Source organism: Acomys minous, assembly GCF_964271855.1.
Source record: "Acomys minous genome assembly, chromosome: 11".
NCBI lineage: Eukaryota > Metazoa > Chordata > Mammalia > Rodentia > Muridae > Acomys > Acomys minous.
The window spans coordinates 117,061,196-117,081,783 of NC_140492.1; the positions used below are offsets into that span (position 1 = coordinate 117,061,196).

A 20,588-nucleotide genomic window follows, 5' to 3' on the forward strand; every position below is an offset into this window, starting at 1 on the left:
GACTCTTGTTGGCATTATTCAAGCTCATACCTTACTTAAAATTCTAAAGATATATGTTTATTTTCTCAAATAACTGAAAACCCTACTGTTTCAATTGTAGTAGATGTTTTTGCAAAACTGGAATTGGGCTAAAAAGCTAAGTTCAAAATAAAACTATACAGTGAGTTCTGCTCCCTCCTCAATACATTATAAAACTGAATATGAAACCCCACAGAAAGTTGAGTTCATTAATTTGTAGTCTTTCAACATTGGCACTCAAGATTGTAGGCACTACCTGAATTATTTCTAGTAAAATTCGATTTTGGGCATGGCTAAGCTTGAGGCTTGGGAGTGCTGGCTGACTACAACAACTGAAAGCCTGTACTATATATTTCTATATTTCACTGGTCACTGGTGCCTCTTGGCTTCAGCTGAAGAACTTGATTTCAATTTCAGATGGTGCAGTTGACTGCTGGTGGCCCAGCACTGAGGGATTTCCCAGGACGCAGAACTTGCAGTGCAAAGACCAACTGAGCCCTATAATCTTGGAAGTGGTAGCCACATGTGTCTTAGAAAGAGGGGCTCATGTGATCCTGAAACTATCTTAAATGCATACAAGGGGCAAACGATGTCAATATTTTTTTCTGCATGTTGCATAAAATGTTTTCTGCAATCTCAGCTTTTCCCAAGGGGGGGGGGAGGAGATATTTTATTGTTCAAAGTGATTTAAACGATCGTGTTGTGTACAAAAATGTAGACTTTCAGAGAGGTTAAATGATACAAACAAGCTGAAGCTGCAGTGGTTGAACAGCTACATCCAACTTTCTGGACTCCAAGAGAACATAAAATAGAATTTCTTAAAACCCAGAAGGAATTTTGAATGAATTTCCAAACAGGTGAGATATAAAATCATGCATAGCCAAGTAATTTAAATGGAACCCAAATTTATTTGAAATCATGTCTGTAAGCATAAACTTATAGGAAAGTCTTAGCATGAGTTGTGGCGATGGCTTCAATTTGTCACTTCGATGAGATTGCACACAGTGACCACAACAGACTGCTGAAGGTTTAGCGATACCATGGAGCCCTGGTGTGAAGGGGTGGCTTGTTGACCACCTTTGGGGAGCTCTTCTGATGAGAAAGTTTTGTCGACAAATGCACAGTCACTAGAACAAACCTCTTATCATGCCATGTGACTTCCTGATCTAAACCATCCATTTTCTAAGGTAAATGCTATAGACTGAGTGTAGATGCGATAAGTGTAAAATGAGAAATTAAAATTTTCTGAGCTAATTAAACTAACCTTCCATACTGTACAAGGGAAAATTCCAAATAACAAATGGGAGTACACATAGAAATCAGAACTTGTAAGAACATTAAAGAGACTGTTTCACACCTACCTTTTCTGTTTTGAAAAAATAACTACAATTAGCATCACTGCTACTCCAAATACTCCAAAGATAATAATTAAGAACCATGGAAACTGGAAATCTAAAACAGGAAAGAATATTTCACTAACAGAATTATGAATAACCGAAGCAAAGTTTACATTGTACTATCCTTTTCCAATTGAAAATGTTTGCTAATTTGTATTCATATGGCAAAGTTGGTTTTTCACTTGATAACCATGGAAACACAATGGAATGACTTTGGATTTTCCTTTCCTAAGTATACAACATGTTTGTCCATTGTTTAAAGTCCCTTTACACAAAACATGTATATATATATATACATGTATATATATATATATACACACACACGTATTTAATTTCATATATATATATATAATTAAAGAAAAAGAGGTCAAGAATTTGAGAGAAAGTGAGGTGGTGACCATTGTGGTGTTGATGATGGTTCATGGGAGGGTTAGAGGGAGTAAAGAGAAGGGGAGATAATGTAACTATATCACAATTTAAAAATAAAATTGTTATAAAAAGGGAAAAATGAAAAAATGAAAAGTACATGTGTCAAACAGATTGTTAAAAAAAAAAACAAAACCAAGCCTATAAGATTCTTATACGTCCAAATATCTAAGGAATATCATCAGGGTTTCAGCACCAGAAAAAAAACTGTTGCTGTTGAACTGAAGTAAATAATGTCTATTTGATATTTTGAACTGTAATAATATATTTTAGCTTCTACATTGAGGATATACCAAAGTTATAAGGGCAGAATAACCATGATATACCTACACAAACAGAACATGTTTTTATAGCTTTAAAACTGTGGGTTTTATGTACACTGTACTGAGGCTGTTCAGATACTGGTATGCTTTGTGAGCCTTGGGAGGATTTGTCTGAAACCTTCATCTCTTTCCTTAGGATTAAATGCCCCCTCCCCCATCCTGTCCCCTTGAGGTGGGTTCCCAATGTTCCTTAAAACTTTTTGTTTTTGTTTGTTTAAATTTTTATTTATTTATTTATTTATTTATTTATTTATTTTGTATACAGTGCTGCCTGTATGTACGCCTGCACACCAGAAGAGGGTATTAGATCACATTATAGATGGTTGTGAGCCACCGTGTGGTTTTTGGGACGCGAATTCAGCACCTCTGGAAGAGCAGACAGTGTTCTTAACTGCTAAGCCATCTCACCAGCCCCACAATGTTCTTACCACAGACACAGAAGCTAACTATCTTTTAATACAGACACCTAGAAATCCTGTGTCATCTCTGTAAGTCTCCTGTGTAGAGCTCCAGATGTTTCATGTGTCCCATGAGTGTGATAGCACAGGACTTACTGGGCCTTTCTCTAAGTAAACACCACATCAGTACACTCCCAAATCCATAAGTACTACTTTTTTTTCTCCAAACCTTGGATATATTTGTTTCTCTCCTGGATACAAATTCAAAACAAGCACATTGTAGAAAAAAATTAGAAATATAGAGGCATATGAAGGAAAAAAAACCACTCCCCTGGAATTCTGTTGTTCAGGGACAAACACTGTATTCCACTATCTGAGTTTCCACCTGCCCTGGGACCCTTCTTAAATCAAATAATTTGGAAACAAAATTCTTTTGTTATTTCTTTAAATTTTATTTTATTTTATTATTTTTAATCATGTGCATTTGTGTATGTGCATATGAGTGCAGGTGTCCACAAGAGCTAGAGATGGCTGATCCTCTGGAGCTGGTGTTACACGTGGTTGTCAATATCTTGAAGTGGGCACTTGAAAATGTACTTGGGTCCTGTAGAAGAACAGGAAGTGCTCTTAACCACTGAGCCATCTCTCCAGCCCCTCCTTTGCTTCTCTTTCATTGCATACATTTTCTACAGATACTGACTTCAGTGTCTTGCCCCTGATATGTGAAACTAAAGAATATTGACCTAGACAATATACTACTATTGGAGGTATACATTAGCATTTATTGTCAAAAGTCATGCTAGTTGTTATTTAAACACACACACAACGCGCGCACGCACACACACACACACACACACACACACACACACACACACACACACACACACTTTACCTTCTTCTTTACAGGTCAGTGTGTCCACTGGAGGAAATGTTATACGGAGTATGTTACTGAAATCGCTGAAAGACCCAAGGCTGCGTTGCCTGGTTCTCACACGTAGCTCGTATTCCTTTCCCAGCACCATAGCGTACAATGAAGTGTCTGTTCCCCCGATAGGGCCAGTCTTTCAAAACAAAATATAAGAACATATTGCCTCAGGCATCAACAACTCAATGCACAAAGTCTTCAAGCGTTTTCCCTTTTCTCTTTGAACTGGGTTTCTAGAAAGTAACATTTTAACATGTCCAGTGGCAGTTGGCTAGTAAATAAAAATAGAATGAGACAAAGTATGTAAAGAATAATTTTGTTAAAATAATAATCCTCAAATTTATTTTAGTATAAACCCAAAGCTATACATTTGCTTAAAAGATGCAGCCAGGTGTTTGCTTTAGGTTGTGAAATAGTTGACTAAGGTTAAGGTATAACAGACTTAAGCATGGCAGAGCTATAAAGAGGGTCATAGATATGCCACTTACTCATCTGGGACATTACACTTTTGTATGCAGAATATGCTAGAATGGGAAGCCCCGTATTTCCACACCAAAACAAATTATGGCCATAAGCAAATCAGATATCTGTAGTAAATATATTCCCTGGGAAATCTGTGTAGTCATTTATTAACAATCACAGAACTCAAAATGGTCCTGGAAATACTACAGTTGCCTTGAAACGCCAAATAATTTTATCAAAAACACTTTATTTATGCCAAAAGTCTTAAATCTACCTGAGGATAGTCTGTTGCTCAAGAATCTGCATAGAAATGTGTGAGGTAGCCATTTCTTGTGAACTAAAGCATTCTCTTCTGGGAAGAGTGTTTTTGGACTTTGGGAATAAGCAAAACCCACAAGACTGGAAGTTTGCAAAGCCTAGAAGTGTCATAAGGCCTTTCTACCCGGTCACTTAAACAGCAACTATTGCTCAGGAGAGAAGACTGTCCAATCAGCTGAACTCCCTGCAAACTCTGCAGGGAGCAGTAGGCCTAAGCCTTCCTAAGTCCTCACCTATGCTGCATTTGAGTCAAATATACTCCTGTAAATAAGTCTCATTCATTCTCTTTCTATCACTCAATAAACTTACTGGTTCAGTAACCTAGAATTAGGTGGAACACTTTTGTTGATATGTTATTGGTACTCTATCTACAGGGAGTAAGGTTTGGTCACATCCCCCCAGGAAAGTGCACACAATAGTCACTGGAGACCCTGAGCATTGAGAATAAGCATTTCACAGTTTGTTTTTATTTTATTTTTACTTTTATTTCTCTTCTTCCAGATTTCTTTCTATTTGTTTGTTTGTTTGTTTAATCTAGATTCTGGTCAGTCATCGCCCTCTTCTTCCTCTCCTCCCAGTCCCCCATCCCCCTTCCCCTACTCCTCAGAAAAAGGGAGCTCCATTACCCACCCCGCCCAGCTTATCACATCAAGTCAGGCCTGGCAAGGCAGTCCTGTCAGGGGAAAGTGATCAAAACGCCAGCAACAAGAGTCCATGTTAGAGACAGCTACCACTCCTCTGACTACAGGACCCACATGGAGCCTAAGCTGCCCATCGGCTACATCTATGTAGAGGACCTAGGTCCAGTCCATGCATGCATGGTGCATGGTTGGTGCTTCAGACTGCACAATCCCCTCTGGGCCCTGGTTAGTTGGCTCTGTTGTTCTTCGTGTGGAGATCCTGTCACCACTGTGTCTTTTTATCCTTCCTCCTACTCTTCCACTAGACTCCCTATGCTTTGCCCAGTGTTTGGCTGAGTCTCTGCATCTGTTTCGAAACCCTGCTGGGTAGAGCCTCTCAGAGGGCAACTCTGATAGGCTCCTGTCTGCAAGCATAGCAGATGCAGAGTATTGTTAATAGTGTCAAGGGTTGGCCCTCTTCCACCGGGAGGGTCTTGGGTTGGGTAGGCAAGGGTTGGATATTCTCTCAACCTCTGCTCTATCCTTATCCCTGCATGTCTTGTAGTCAGGGTAAGTTTTGGTCTTTCACAGTTTTTAAAGTTAGAATATTCTTTCTCCCAGAACTAGCCTTATAAAATGTTGCTATTAGAGACAGACCCAAGATCCACATCATCACAATCCTTTTCGCTAAGGAACCTGTGGGTGTCAGGGGTTGCATATCATATATCCTGCATATCAGATACTTACATTACGATTCATAGCAGTAGCAAAATTACAGATATGAAGCAACAACAAATACTTTTATGGTTTGGGGTCACCACTACATGAGGAGCTTATGTAGCATCAGGGATGCTGAGAACCACCAGCAGTTAGACAGAACCACTGCTCTAAGCCAAATGCTCCAGCCATGTTGTACTGCTCAATGTGCTTTTAGATGTTTTGAGTAGAACACCTTATTCTTGTTAATAGAAACCACGGAATATTCACCTTCCAACAGCATAGCTTTTCACACTAATAAACCCTGTGATTTGTTTTTTTAAGTCAGGAGCTGGGCCTTCAACATCTGAAACAAATTTGTTTTTCACCCCAGTTAGTTCTAGTCACAAAGTACTTTTTTCCCCCTATCTGTCCATGACAGGGTATGTCTTCTTACAGGAGCCTCTGAGTATATGCAGTATGTGTGTGCTTAAAATGTTTTCTTTAAAGCAAGACTCTGAATTTTAAACTTTCTTGTTTTTCATAAAGTAGTTTTGAAAGCTCATGTTTCACACTTGGGCCAAGGCCTGGTTTCTCTGCTGCTGTCATCAATATTATTTATAGATTTCACTAACAACTGTAAATAATCACATAGGGAGTCCAAGAAATCAACCCATGACCCCTCCCATCTCTATCTTTCTAGACTATCTTTTTAGTTTTTTGAGGGGACTTTCAACTGTATCAAACAAGGAACAAAAACTCTACCCCTGGGAACTAGAAAAAGTACAAACCAATCCCAAAGGCAGCAGAAGAATGGGGCTACCAAGTGCCAGAGCAGAAACAGGTGAAACTGAGACCAGAAAAAATACTGGAAAGGATCAAAGAAAAACATTTTATTTAAGTATTTTTAATTTAATTGTGAGTTTTGGCATTTAATAGTTGGGTATCAACTAATAAAAATTGAGAAAAGTTTATTTAAAATTCATAAATGCCGATAATGTTTTTGATCAAACCCACTTTCCATCTCTCATTCTTTCCTTATCACTCACTTTTCTCTCCTAACTTAGAGTGCACTGCCTTTCTCTTTTTAAAAAAATACTCAGTCTATTTATTGCTTTGATGTGCATAGGTGTGGAACCACCTGCTGCAGCATGGAATGCCTCTCAGATCTTACATGGCTGAAGAAAATTGTCAGCAGCCACCAATTATCAAGAGCTTCCAGGCAGGGGCATGACTTCGTAAGGCTCTCTCCCATCCACACTGGGAGTTTGGCTGGCCCCATCTCCTTTAAGCCTTTTGCTGCAGGCAGTCCCACTAGTGTGAGATCCTGTGTGTGAAACTTCAGGGTCATGACCAGCAAATAGTTTCCCTACAGCCATCGACTCCCTTAGATGCTTCTAACATTTCTTTCCCTTCTTCATCAATAACCTTTGAATCTTAAGAGGAGGGTGCAGGATATGGATATTCCATTCAGAGCTGAGTGCTCTGCAGTCTATTATTCTCTGCCTTTGACTTACTGTGGTTTCCTGTACTAACCACTACTTATTGAAAAAAAGAAGATTCTCTAAGGTCTGTATTAATCTATGGGTAGGATGATAATAACTGGGGGGTGTTAATTATTATGTCCATTTAGCAGAATAATAGTACTAGGTTCTTCTCTAGTGCTTATAACCTAGCCAGTCATGTTGCTTTGGTCTGGATAATCATGTCAGGTATGGGTTCCATCTTGGGTAGAAAACTTTACATTTAACCAGAAAGTAGTTAGTTACTCCTATAACATTCACACTACTATTAGTGGGTCTTTCTTTCCAGACCAGTATCTTGAAGCATTCAAAGCAGGGTGAGACAGCTGATGGCCTGTTTAATTTGTTTATAGAAATGAAAACTAGTACAGTAACTATTGCAAAGAGTATAGAGGTTATTCAAATAACTAAAACTGAAGTTACCATATGATTTATTAGTGATTTTTACTAATAATTTATATTCAAAGGAAATAACATTAGTATGTTAAAGATACATTTGCCTCATCATGATAATTGTAGCTAAAATATGGATCAACCTGGGCTCACTGAAGAATAAATGGGTGAAAAATGGGATATATTGGAATGTACAAGAGAGTATATTTTTAAACAGTCAGTTCAAAAACATCTGTAAAAATACATATATTTATTCACGGAACCATCATACTACATATAAATATCTCAAAGCATCATTGACATGATAATTAATAATGATAATTATATAATAGTACTATATAATATAATTAGTATAATTATTCTCAGACTATTCGGAAAAACGTTTTATCTATCATATTGATTTATTGATATGTGTTCCTCAGAAGTTTTCACAGATTTTATTATATACCATAAAACCACCATTTTTGCTAACACCCTCATGGATCCTTTTGGGGTAAGTCTTAATATTTTGGAAGGCTACCAAAATCATGTTGTAGATATATGTTTTAAAAAATCCTACATTTCTCTCGAAAGTTAAAATTTATCCATGGTTTAAACATTGTCAGGTGTTCACTGGAAGTGTCAACTTTTTTCTTGAGAAATGTTTGATAACTCAGATATGAGTAATGATCTACTAGTATGTTGCTCTTCATGTAAAATTTATGCTTCATGCAAAAGAGCTGCGAGTTCAGTCTCATCGAATCAGTCATTTGAGTGTTTTGATCCATCATTACCTTGAAATGTAGAAGAGTGCTACGTGTGCTCTCCATGTGCCACACAGTAGCTTAGACAGTGATGGACTCGAAGGCTATTTAAGCAGAGTCTCCTATGAAGCCGCCTCCAGGCTTTACTGTGAACTGCACAATGTGTCTTTTAGTAAACAATGGGACTGTTGTCTTGATTCATGCCAATAGTCAGCAGTTTTCTTACCACTGTATTTTTATGGCACATAAATATTATTAGAACATACTGAGAAATTAGTGTTGACCTTGTGTGTTCTTTTGAAATGGTCTCAAGAGTCCCCAAAGCTACATAATTCTCATTTTGAAAACATCTGCCTCAGGTGCCTTTAGTACCTTGTGCAAATAAGTTGTTCCTGTACCTGGCTAGTGAATAAGTGCTTGATTATGACTCATATTAGGAAAGACTTGTTTGAATTAGCATCTAATCAGCCTCTTAGGTACCATGTTACAAACCAGGTATCTAAATTAAAAGAATTCAGAAAACAGAACCTTGAAGACAAGTAATTGTTTGAAGCAGCTGAGGTTGTATTCTCTGCTAATGAGAACATTGGTTTTTTCTTTTCATGCTGCGATGGATGGACAGGGCCTCATGTCCCAAAATTTGGAGAGTGAGCCCTGCCAGGGTGTTGGGTACAACCTTATGCCTATCCAGAAACTGTGCGGCTCATCCAGGGCTGCGGCTGTGGTTAGATTGATTAGTTTTATTTGGAATGGCATGGTAATCCTGTTTCCATTCTTGTTGTTTGCCGTGTTGAATATATCTCAGTGCCAAGTTCTCATGCATTTGGCAAGGATGTGAGAGGTTTATGGGCCAGTTTGCCTTCTCACCTATGTAGGGACCTCATAGCTTGCTTTTCTCCAAGGTATGTGAAAGAACACCCTTCTGAAACCTCTATGAGGTAAATTAGTTCTCTATGCCTCTCTCCTGGAGAGACTTAAGAACAGATTTTAATATAGGTCTTATGACTAGCAACAGTTAAAACCATGAGAGGACATTTGGCCATAGCCTACTATTGACCTTGATCATGATCCTACTTAAGTTCAGCCACATCGCCAAAGACAGCAAAGTGATTAGTCTGTGACCTTGATCTATGGTTAAAATGAATGCCAAAGATGACTAGGGAAATGGTTTTCTTCTCCCAATAGTCTTCTACATATCTACATGGTGGATTCACATCAGCATTTGCTGTCTTACAGACTTCTAAGACATTAATTTAATGATCATATCAGTCTTCCTCTAACAGCAAGTTGTAGGACACATAACGAGTGTGTGGGATTAGGTGAAGAGAAAGTATTATGACAAACAGGAGAGCGACTGTTAGACTAGGAGGAAGAAAAGGCAACGTGTGAGATGCAGCGACTCTTACCACTTTCCATGTAGTCTCATTGACTTCTTTGTACTGAACTTCATACTCCAGGGCTACCCATCCCTTCTTCACGTCTGCACTGGGTGGTGCTTGCCAACTCACTTTGATGTCTCCATAAATCTTGGTCAAACTGATGTTTAGCAAATTCCAGGTAAGGCCAACGGGTGGATCAGGTATCACTGTGAATTCAACAGAGGATCAGTTCTCAGACGAACACTCTTGATATCGATAGCCTGCGTTCTCCAGAAAGACCAAAGCTACTTTATTTTTTGACCACACTCTTCATTCCTCCAGAAATGCACACTATTAGAACTCTTTATTTTATATCAGGGTAACAGTCTTTTAAATATAAGAATGATGCTTTCCTTAAAAACATTTATAAAAGCTTCTCCAACTCCCCTTGAGTCTTAAATCATACGTAACTTTCATTGAAAGAGTTGTCAATGCTACATATTTGTTGTAGAGCGGATAACATTCATATTTTAAAATCTGGATACACACACACACACACACACACACACACACACACACACACACACACACACACACCTCAGAGAAGCAGATGACTTCACTTTTTAAGTATGGCACATTTTGGAACAGGAAGCAGAGGATTTTTTTTTCCTTCCAAACTTTGTGTGAGTTGATGAAGGACCTTACCTTATGCATCTCTGTGCTGGCCCAGTCCAGTCCCCTGAGCGCTCTGCAAATGCTGTCTTTCTAGCAATCCTATTTTGTTTCTTAGTCATAAGAAGGAAGGTATTGTGCTGCTTTCTTGAGTTAATGATAATTCAGTGTTTTCTGTCTCTGCTGAGTGTCATGTGAGCAATTTGAAATTGTATTTTGCTCAGTTTCTGCTGGTAATCCATTGATTCTATTTTTAGATAAACCTCTATTCTTATTATAAGGACTATATCAAATTTCATAAAGGATGATGAAGACAAGTGTGGATTCCAAAGCTAGAATTTATATATAAATATGCCATGTCCCAAGCAAAGTATTGCTAGATAGGGCTTATTACCAATTTCAATTACCATTTGAAACTACTTGAAGATACACAATTAAAATTTAATTTCTGCACTTAGCTACTTAGAATCTCTATAATTAATCATGGAGAAGCCTACAAATATTTTACGTTGATGTCATCATTTAACAGTTCTGAGCCTCCATTGCATTATCTGTAAAATGGGGTTTATAATAGAACCTATCTGTTGGAAGGACCCTGCTGTTTGAGGTTGCTAGCTATTCTGAACTTGGTGTTAGGTGCAAGACTCCATCTCCCCAGAAGGGCCTCTGGTTCTCTGCCTGACTTCATCTGGAGAGCGTCTTTAGACATAGATGCTCCTAACCACATTTGATATATGGCCCTTGACACAGCTTCCTGCTAGCTCCCCGTCCCTATGCCTATAGGATAATTAGGTGCTGTGTTCCTGTTCATATGATAGGAGAGTGCTACCAAATGCAAAACAAGCATCCTTAAAGTGCCTCGTTTCAACCAATTATGAACACCTATCCTGGAAGCCCCCCTTCCACTCCCTAAGGGCTATATAACCTTTGTTCTCCCTGATTAAAGTTGGTTCCTGGAGTGTTTGCTCTTGTTTGTGCTTATGGCCTTCCAGACCCTATGTGTCTTCTTGTGCTCTTCTTGCCTTGGTGGGCTGGTGGCTAACAGCCCCCCAGGGAAGAAAAGAGCCACACCTATCTCTTATGACCATTATATGAACCATAAGTTCTCTGGATTAATTATTTCCTTATTTAAATACATATGAATGCAACATTTGGCTGTAAAGATCAAGCTTCCCTGCCCTTTTTTGTGAGGCACACAGACCAAAGATGACTTTTCAAGGGGCTGTTAGGCTTATGCATTGCTATCAAGTTCTTTAACATTTCTTTTCTTTTTTTCTTTTCTTTTCTTTCTTTCTTTCTTTTTTTTTTTTTTTTTTTTTTTTTTTTTTTTTTTTGCTACCATTAGAACTGAGTACTTTCTGGAAGGTCTGTGACACTTGGTAACTCTCATTCATACTTCATGAGGCAACTGAACATTCATAGTTTGACTCAGCTGGCTCCTCTTCATCCTATAGGCTTAGCAGGTCATTCATGCATTCGCTCACTACCTTGATTTTTTAGGTATCCAAATACCTCAAGTCCAGGACCCACCATACTGTGTTGTGGCACACTGCCCTGCAATTATTTTCTAACTTCCCAATCACACTGTTTGACTGTAACACGTGTAGTCAACATACATGCAGGAGCTCAGCAAAAGTCAGGTAGATGAGTAAGACTTGCTACTGTTAGGGACAGGGATACAGCATGGATCTTAAACCAGGAGCCTTACAACTAACCCATCCACTCCCTCAGCCTCTAATCTCATCAGGCAATCTGTTCCTCCTCCTGCTCCTCTTCTTCTTCCTCCTCCTCCTCCTCTTCCTCCTCCTCCTCCTCCTCCTCCTCTTCTTCTTCTTCTTCTTCTTCTTCACTCTCTTTAGGTTCTTTTTTTTCCAGATTACATCTCAATTGTTATCCCCTCACTTGTATCTTCCCATTCCCCATTCCCCCTATCTTTCACCCTATTCCCCTCCCCCAGGTCTGTGACAGAAGGGGACCTCCTCCCCCATCATATGATCAGAGCTTATCAGGTCTCATCCTGGTAGCCTGCTTACCCTTCCTCTGAGTGCCACCAGGCATCCCCACCAAGGGGAAGTGGTCAAATAGGGGGCACCAGAGTTCATGTCAGAGGCAGTCCTCCGTTCTCCACACAACTGTGGAGAATGTGCTGTCCATTGCCTAGATCTGGATAGGGGTTCTAGGTTTACTGCATGCATTGTCCTTGGTTGGTGCAGTAATTTGAGCAGAACCTCCTGGTTCCAGATCCTCCAGCTTTAATGGTCTTCTTGTGGTTTTCTAGGACCCTCTGGATCCTTTTATTTCCCCATTCTCCCTTACCTCTCTCACCTGGAGTCCCAATAGGAAGTCCCAGTATCTATCCCAATCTCCTGGTAAGTGAAGACTTTCAGGGGACATCTCTTTTGGGCTAGTGTCCAATTATAAGTGAGTATATGCCATGTGTATCTTTCTGTGTTTGCATGAACTCACTCAGGATGATCATTCCTAGTTCAATCCATTTGTCCACAAATTTCAGGGTTTCCTTGTTTTCAATAGCTGGTAGTATTTCATAGTGTAAATGTACCACAGTTTCTTTATCCATTCTTCAATTGAGAGGCATTAGGTTGTTTCCATGTTCTGGCTATTATGCATAAAGCTGCTATGAACATGGTTGAGCATATGTCCTTGTTCTGTGGTGGAGTATCATTTGGGTATATTCCAAGGAGTGGAATAGCTGGGTCTTGAGGTAGCCCTATTTCCAGTTTTCTGAGAAATTACCAGACTGATTTCCAAAGTGGTTGTATAAGTTTGCACTCCCACCAGCAATGAAGGAGTGTTCCTCTTTCTCCGTATCCTAGCTAGCATATGCTGTCACTTGAGTTTTTGATCTTAGCTATTCTGATGGGTATCAGATAAAATCTGAAAGTCATTTTGATTTGCATTTCTCTGATGACTAAGGATGTTGAGCATTTCTTTAAGTGTTTCTCAGCCATTCGCTATTCTTCTGTTGAGAATTATCTGTTTAGTTCAAAGCCCCATTTCTTAATTGTGTTATTTGGTTTGGTGGTGTTTAATTTCTTGAGTTCTTTATATATTTTGGATATTAGACCTTTGTCAGATGTAGGGTTGATGAAGATCTTTTCCCAGGCTGTAGGCTGTTGCTTTGTTCTGTTGACAGTGTCTGCCTTACAGAAGCATCTCAGCCTTATGAGAGCCCATTTATTAATTGTTGACCTTAGAGCCTGAACTGTTGGAGTTCTGTTCAATAAGTTTTCTCCTGTGCCAATGAGTTCCAGGCTCTTCCCCACTTTTTCTTCTAATGGATTTAGTGTCTCTGGTTTTATGTTGAGGTCTTTAATCTGCTTGGACTTGAGTTTTGTGCATGGTGGTAAATATGGTTGTACTTGCATTTTTCTACATGTAGACATCCAGTTAGACCATCACCATTTGTTGAAGATGCTATCCTTTTCCATTGAATAGATTTTGTTTCTTTGTAAAAATTCAAGTGTCCATAGGTGCATGGATTTATTTCTGGGTCTTCGATTTGATTCCATTGGTCAACCAGCCTATTGTTATGCCAGTACCAAGCTGTTTAATTACTGCTGCTCTTTAGTACAGCTTGAGATCAGGTATGGAGATTCCTCCAGAGGATGCTTTATTGTACAGGATTTTTAAAAAGCTATTCTGGGTTTTTTGTTTTTCCATATGAAGTTGAGAATTGATCTTTCAATGTCTTTAAAAAATTGTGTAGGTATTTTGATAGGAATTGCATTGAATCTGTAAATTGCTGTAAATTGCCATTATCATCTTCATTACTAAGGATTTAATTAATTTTTTTCAGATTTACTTTTATTTCATCTATTGTTTTGCCTGCTTGTATATATGTGTACCATGTGCATACCTGGTACCACAGAGGTTAGAAGAAGGTTCTTGGAACTGGAGTTCCAGGTAGTTATGAGTCACCAGGTAGGTGATGGGTCCTCTGAAAGTTCAACAAGTGCCCTTAACTTCAGAGTCATCTCTCAGCCCCTGGTTTATTTCTTCATAGCATTTACTACCAGGAAACTATTTTTTAAACTTAAAAATTTATCCATTTTATTTGTATGGGTGTTTTGTCTGCATGCATGTCTCTGTACTTTGTGTTTTATGTTCAGAGGCTAAAAGAAGGTACCAGAAGCTCCTAGACTCAAGATGGTTGTTAGTTGCTATGTAGGTGATGGGAAACAAACTTAGGTGCTCTGGAGAGTAGCCAATGCTCTTAGGCACCAAGCATCTTTCTCAATGGTTCCATTACCAGGCTTCTTTAAGCTTGAATAAAGTTAACTGTCATTTTAGACTCTGTCTCTTAGATTCCCATGCGACAGACTGCCTATACCTAAAACCACAAAGACTTTCTACTTGATTATCCTTGGAAATTGGTACTTCTTTAATATTTAGTCTAAAGCTACATCAAATGAAACAAACCCATGGCTTACCTATTTCTTCAATACTGAAACACATTTGGTTTGAAACTATATAATCATTATTGATTAACACGACGCAGTAGATTGTCCAAATGGAGGTGAATGATGGGTTGAAGTAACAGCTGTTTTCTCCAGCAGAGGTATAATCAGGACATTCTTTCCACTTTGGCGTCTGTTCATGAAGGGTTCTGAAATGGAGGGTGAAAAAAAAAAAGATTAATCATTCCCCAAACTATGCCACAGCTTTAGTCAAGGTGTGTGGCAGTCAGATCCAGTAGGCTAAGACACAAATATATTACAACATAAAAATGTAAAATTTTAGCAGTACCATTTCTAAGAAACATCACATCCATTGACAGTGCTATTAGTGTCTGAAGATTGTCAGGAGCCTATTTGATACTTCTGCTTAAAACAAAAACATCTGTTTATTGAGTGTATCTGCTGTATGTATGTGCATGTGTGTGCATGTGTGTGCATGTGTATATTAGTTCCCAACTCATGGATCCAATCATTCCTTAATGACCCAATCAGTGGATTCATCATTTAATGGCATTCTTGGGAGTGGTACAAAACAGAGAGTGGCTCTGGTTGGAGGAAGGAGGGCACTGAAGGTGTGACTTTGAAGAGTGTTATCTTCTTCCTAGGCTCCTCTGGCTGGCTGGCTCTCTGCTTCCTTGACAGCATGAACCAAGTAAGGTGTTACTGCCATCATTACTTTCTGCATTCCACAGGCCTATTGCAGCATATTCAGGAGACCATGGACTGAACCTGCTATGATGATATGGGCCAGAGTAAACCCCTCCTCCTTTAAATTGTTTCTCTCATGTATCTGCCACAGTGGTGTGATGACTGACAAACCCAAGTGGGATAATTCATTGTCTCTTTTTTGTTTAGGAGTCTGTCTCAGGCGGGAGGAGGGTTTACAGGTGAAGAGAATATTTGGTTAAGGAGGGTTAAAAGTCAAAGTAGGAGCCACCAGGAGGCTTCAGTTGGTAAAGTGCTTGCTGTGCAAACTGGGAGACCTGAAGTCAATCCTACGATCTCATGAAAAAGCTGTGTAAGAAGAAGAGCACATGGAATCCTAGTGCTGGCAAGGCAGAGACAGGAATATGCCTCTGGCTTGCTTGGCCAGCTCATCTCTCCAAATAGACAAGGTTCCAGGTTCAGTGGGAAACTCTATCTTAAAAACTAAGAGGTAGTAAGCAATGGAAGAAGTGAACTGACATCAGCTTCTGCCTTCTACATCACACATACATACACCCACATCTGTGCACACGGGTACATATATGAACATGTACACACACACACACACACACACACACACACACACACAGTGACAGGAGTGATGTGGCTGTTTGAGACTTTCCCACTGTTGGGTGGTGCTGGCAGTAGTGGGCAATGAGAACACCAGTGTGTGTGTGTGTGTGTGTGTGTTTGTGTGTGTATGTGTGTGTGTGGGTGTGTGTGTGTGTATGTGTGTGTGTGTGTGTGTATGTGTGTGTGTATGTGTGTGTGTGTGTGTATGTGTGTGTGTGTGTATGTGTGTGTGTATGTGTGTGTGTATGTGTGTGTGTGTGTGTATGTGTGTGTGTGTGTGTGTGTGTATATGTGGGTGTGTGTGTGGGTGGGTGTGTGTGTGTGTATGTGTGTGTGTGTGTGTATGTGTGTGTGTGTGTGTATGTGTGTGTGTGTATGTGTGTGTGTGTGTGTGTGTGTGGGTGTGTGGGTGTGTGGGGGTGTGTGTGTGTGTGTGTGAGTGTGGGTGTGTGGGTGGGGTGGGGAAAGCAGGGCCTGAAAGGAAGGAGTGAAAAATCCCTGAAGACATTTTATTTCCTTCTTAACAGCTGTTTCTCAGGCTGGTTATTTGGCACTGAGGACTAAATAGAATGAAGGGCCATTGAGACAGCTGTTCCTCAGCTGTGTGAACACACTTGGGATTAAAACAGGAGAGACTTCAGAATCTGGGGCAGTAAACTGTTGCTTAAATTCTCATTGAGATTCTTAAAATCTGCGTGTCCTGAGGTGAAAGAAGAGTCATCTATAACAGGGAAAGGAGGTGGAGCAAAGCAGAAGGAAAGATAAAGTGTGTTTGTGAGTGCGCATGCATTGTACTTGGTGTGACAGTGGAAGAGCAGGGACAGGTGACCCACTGGATGGTAGTATTTTTGTTTAATCTTGACATTCAAACTAAGAGTGAATTGAAATTTTTTTAATTAAAATTGCCCAGAAAATTAGACATTCAACAATATCCAAGAAGATATCAAGTGTACTTTACGTAATTAATTTTATCTATTTTTAAAAGTAAGTTTTAGGATGGTGCAAAGATTCAGGGCAGCTAGTGGTGAGCAGGTCTGAGTTTACTGTAAGGAGCCACCTAGCTGTGTCCTGCTCCACCGTTTCTGTGAAGTTTTCTTACATTTGCTGACATAAGTGGCCCTGTTCTCAGGAGCTTGTGTGCAAAACCCTGGTTAGGATTTCTAAACCCATCAGCTCCACAGGACACAGGACTTACAAGAGGCTATCTGAATGTGAAGCATGTCGATCAGGCGTAGCCAGGTCACAACGCAACTCCCAGTCTTGGGTGCTCTCTGTCTCTGTCTCTGTTCCTGTGTCTCTGTCTGTCTCTCTGTCTCTGTCTCTGTCTCTGTCTCTCTGTCTCCTTCTTTCATTTTTGAGACAGGGTCTCTCTGTATAGCCCTAGGTGTCCTGAAACTTTCTTAATAGATCACTCTGACCTCGAACTCAGAGATCCACTTGCCTCTGCCTTCCAAGTGCTGGGACTAAAGGCATGCCACTCCACCTGGCTAAAATATATTTCTTAAGTTAGTAAATCTAGGGAAAAAGCCAATAACGTCATGAAACATGAAGTCACCTGTCTTCCCTGTGTTCTATACGTGACACAAGATGAGCTAAGGAAGCTACTTTCTTCTTTTTAGTCCTCAAAATGAAATTTTTTCAGTTTACCCCCGACTATCTTGTGACATGAATAAGGACCACCATGGATTTCTTTTAAAATAAAAAGAGAGTGAAAGTAGCATTTCTCTCTAAAGGTTTATATTGGAGTGAATACAAAGAGCAAAGAGGTCATAAAAATAGAACCAAACTCCAGTCCCACAAACTTTAAATCAATTCCAACTAAGCAATGCCAGCTGCTAACCACCATGGGCAGCTCCTTCCACCAAGAGCCACTGGATCATGTGGAGTCTCTGAACCCACGGGCCATACTTACAGCCCACCTCTGTCTGGCATAAACTTTGGGAAGGGACATCCATCCAACCTCCTTTGACAAAGGAGGCAGAATAGTCTTCACACCTGCACCCCAGTGAACTGGGTCTCAAATCCTTTAAGAGGAAGTGTGGTGATACAAAAAACTTTTTTGAGTTATCATAAATGGTAAAAAGATTAAAACCACAAGGTTGATGTTGGCAGGCTCCGCATGGCTCCCATGAAGCCTTCACAAAGCTCCTCCACACTTGTCCAGTGCCTCTTTCTGCCATGCTTCTAAATTGCATGCAAGCCGAGTCACCTTTAAGTGCAGAGGCTAGGTTTGGTAGGATCTCAACCACAGGGTATCAGAGACTGCTCTGAATCAGCTGCTTTCTTAAGCTGGGCCATCTCCTCTGCCAGCTTACCTGGCTAGGATCAGGTCCAAGAAGAACACACTCATGCCTGTGCCCTTCTGCCATATTAACAGCTCAACGTGCTTAGATTCTTGTATGTTTTGGATTCCAAGACCAGCCAGATCACACCACCACACTCCCTGATTCTTTTTGCCTCCACAGACTATAGTGCTGAATTAAAGTATGCTGCAGTATTGTGTGTCAGGGATGAGACGCATGGCTCTATAGTTTCAGGGGTTGCCTAGGAACAAACTCTCAGAAATAATAACCAGAGTTGGAAGTCTCCTCTGTGTCTTTGTCTCTGGGCAAGTGGGTGCTGAGAGTTCATGGATCAGTGCAGCCTCATTCTGATACACAAATCCTTGATTCTACATTTGATACTTGGATAATCAGGGCAGAGGGCTTTTGTGGGTTTGGCTAGGATGTCCAAAGCATTTATGTTTTTATAGAGAAAACATGAAATCCCCATTTTAGGTGTTTGGGTTGGCACTTCGTCATGAGTTTGTTTGTATTCTTTTAAGGAGGTGGGGATATTTTTCCTCCTGGCAGTCTTGGCTCCACTAGGGCTAAAACAAGGATACTCTTCTGAAATCAAGATTTTTCCCTTCCTCTGGTCATGCTTGCAGCAGACTCCTTGTTGATTTCCAGTTTAAGTGCAGAATGGGGATGCTGGGAAGATTGGGGTGTGCGTAGGAGGCCTGCAGACATAGCTACCGTGGCTCTGATGGGAGGAAGAAAGACACAGGATGCTTGTGAGGGCTTTGTATGTCTGGATTTATCTTCTGACCTACAGTTGGGTTAGGTGAATACTATGAGGGTGGAAAATCATTTTCCTGTAGTGGAACTACTTCAAGATGATATCCCATTGTCCCTTGCACCAGTTTGGTCAATGGTGCCTGTCTGACAAACTTCTCACTTGTTTTGATGGCTCTGGTTGTCTGAGCTGCTGAAGCAAGGTTTAAAGACGGAGTTTAGCGAGTTTCTCTCTTTTCACTTTAGAAATAACAGAACCAATTCATACATAGTGAAAAGTGTTCCCAAACACCTTAGCTTTGTGTCTGAGTATCGATCTATCTATCTATCTATCTATCTATCTATCTATCTATCTATCTATCTGCCCCTGCTTTATTGTCCCATATCTCTCTATAGTATCAATATTAAGGTAAGCAAGTGCTATATTTGGTGCCAAACTACCTCATCTTATCTCCATGTGCCTTCAGAAGGAGAGGGTATGTCTGTTATGCCTCTTATCACTAGAAGGTACACAGGGCCAGTCTGGTTGTTTGCTTAGAGCTTTTGTTATCTGCAAATTAAACAATCAGGTAGGCATAAAAAAGTTCTTATAATCTATCAATAATCACAAGCAATAATGAATCAAAAATCATTTTTGTAGCTTAGGAATCTGGGCTCTATATCATTATTATTTTAAATTATTATTATATACTAGGAAAACCTGCTATTGATTGTGTACTTACTATGTAGAATGAACCATGTCAGGCATTTTTCAATCTAACAAAAATCCTCCTAAGAATCTATGAGCTAAGTTTACTATCTTACTCTCAGAAGGGAGGCAGCTCAGCTAACTAATTTGCTGGCTGCTATTTCGTGGCAAGGGCTGAAGTCAGAATGGGCTTCAGGATACTGGCTTGGACTAACTGCTCCCCACATCTTCCTCTCCTTTCTTGTTGTGGTCTATGGAGTGGAATGCATCCTTCTCAGATCCTTGGATGAGAGCCTAAGATAAAGGGTCCTCACTAACACTACAGCTTGTCTTAGGCCTTCTCTGAGGGTTTGTGTGGAAAAGAAGAGACAAGAAAATATTTAACTCTGACATTTAAAAAGGTGAAAATGTGAAGTTTTGTTCTACAGCACAGTAGTGCTATAAGTGCTATAGTATTGTATATAGTATAGTGTGCTATTGTAGTGTAGTATATTATAGTAGCATAGTATACTATAATATAGAGTACAGCTATAAAACTATAAGTGAACAACAGGAGAGTAACTATAGTTGATTATATGTGATTATACATGATTAATTATGTATTTCAAAATATTTAGTAGAGAGGACTTGGGACGTCCCAACAAAAAGAAATGATAAATACCCAAAGTGATAGATACACAAATTGTCCTGACTTGATAATTCACCTCATATTGATATATTAAATTCTCACAGTGTGCCCCCATGAATTACACTGTTATAGTGTGCATTGAAAGTGGTAGAAGAGAAAAGGAAGAAATTGCATAGGAATGAAACTTA

At 39.8% G+C, this 20,588-nt stretch overlaps 1 protein-coding gene across 4 annotated transcripts in view; it reads right to left on the reverse strand.

Moving 5' to 3' along the window:
* Positions 1–20,588, reverse strand: part of GHR (growth hormone receptor) — a 233,514-nt gene that overhangs the window by 14,244 nt on the left and 198,682 nt on the right. For all 4 annotated transcript variants that reach the window (XM_084800688.1, XM_084800690.1, XM_084800689.1 and 1 more), the window contains 4 exons: positions 14,724–14,899; positions 9,649–9,827; positions 3,455–3,623; positions 1,380–1,470 (listed from right to left, as the gene is read on the reverse strand). In XM_084800688.1, coding sequence (XP_084656814.1) covers positions 1,380–1,470; positions 3,455–3,623; positions 9,649–9,827; positions 14,724–14,899 — 615 coding nt within the window. The remainder of the gene's footprint in view (positions 1–1,379; positions 1,471–3,454; positions 3,624–9,648; positions 9,828–14,723; positions 14,900–20,588) is intronic.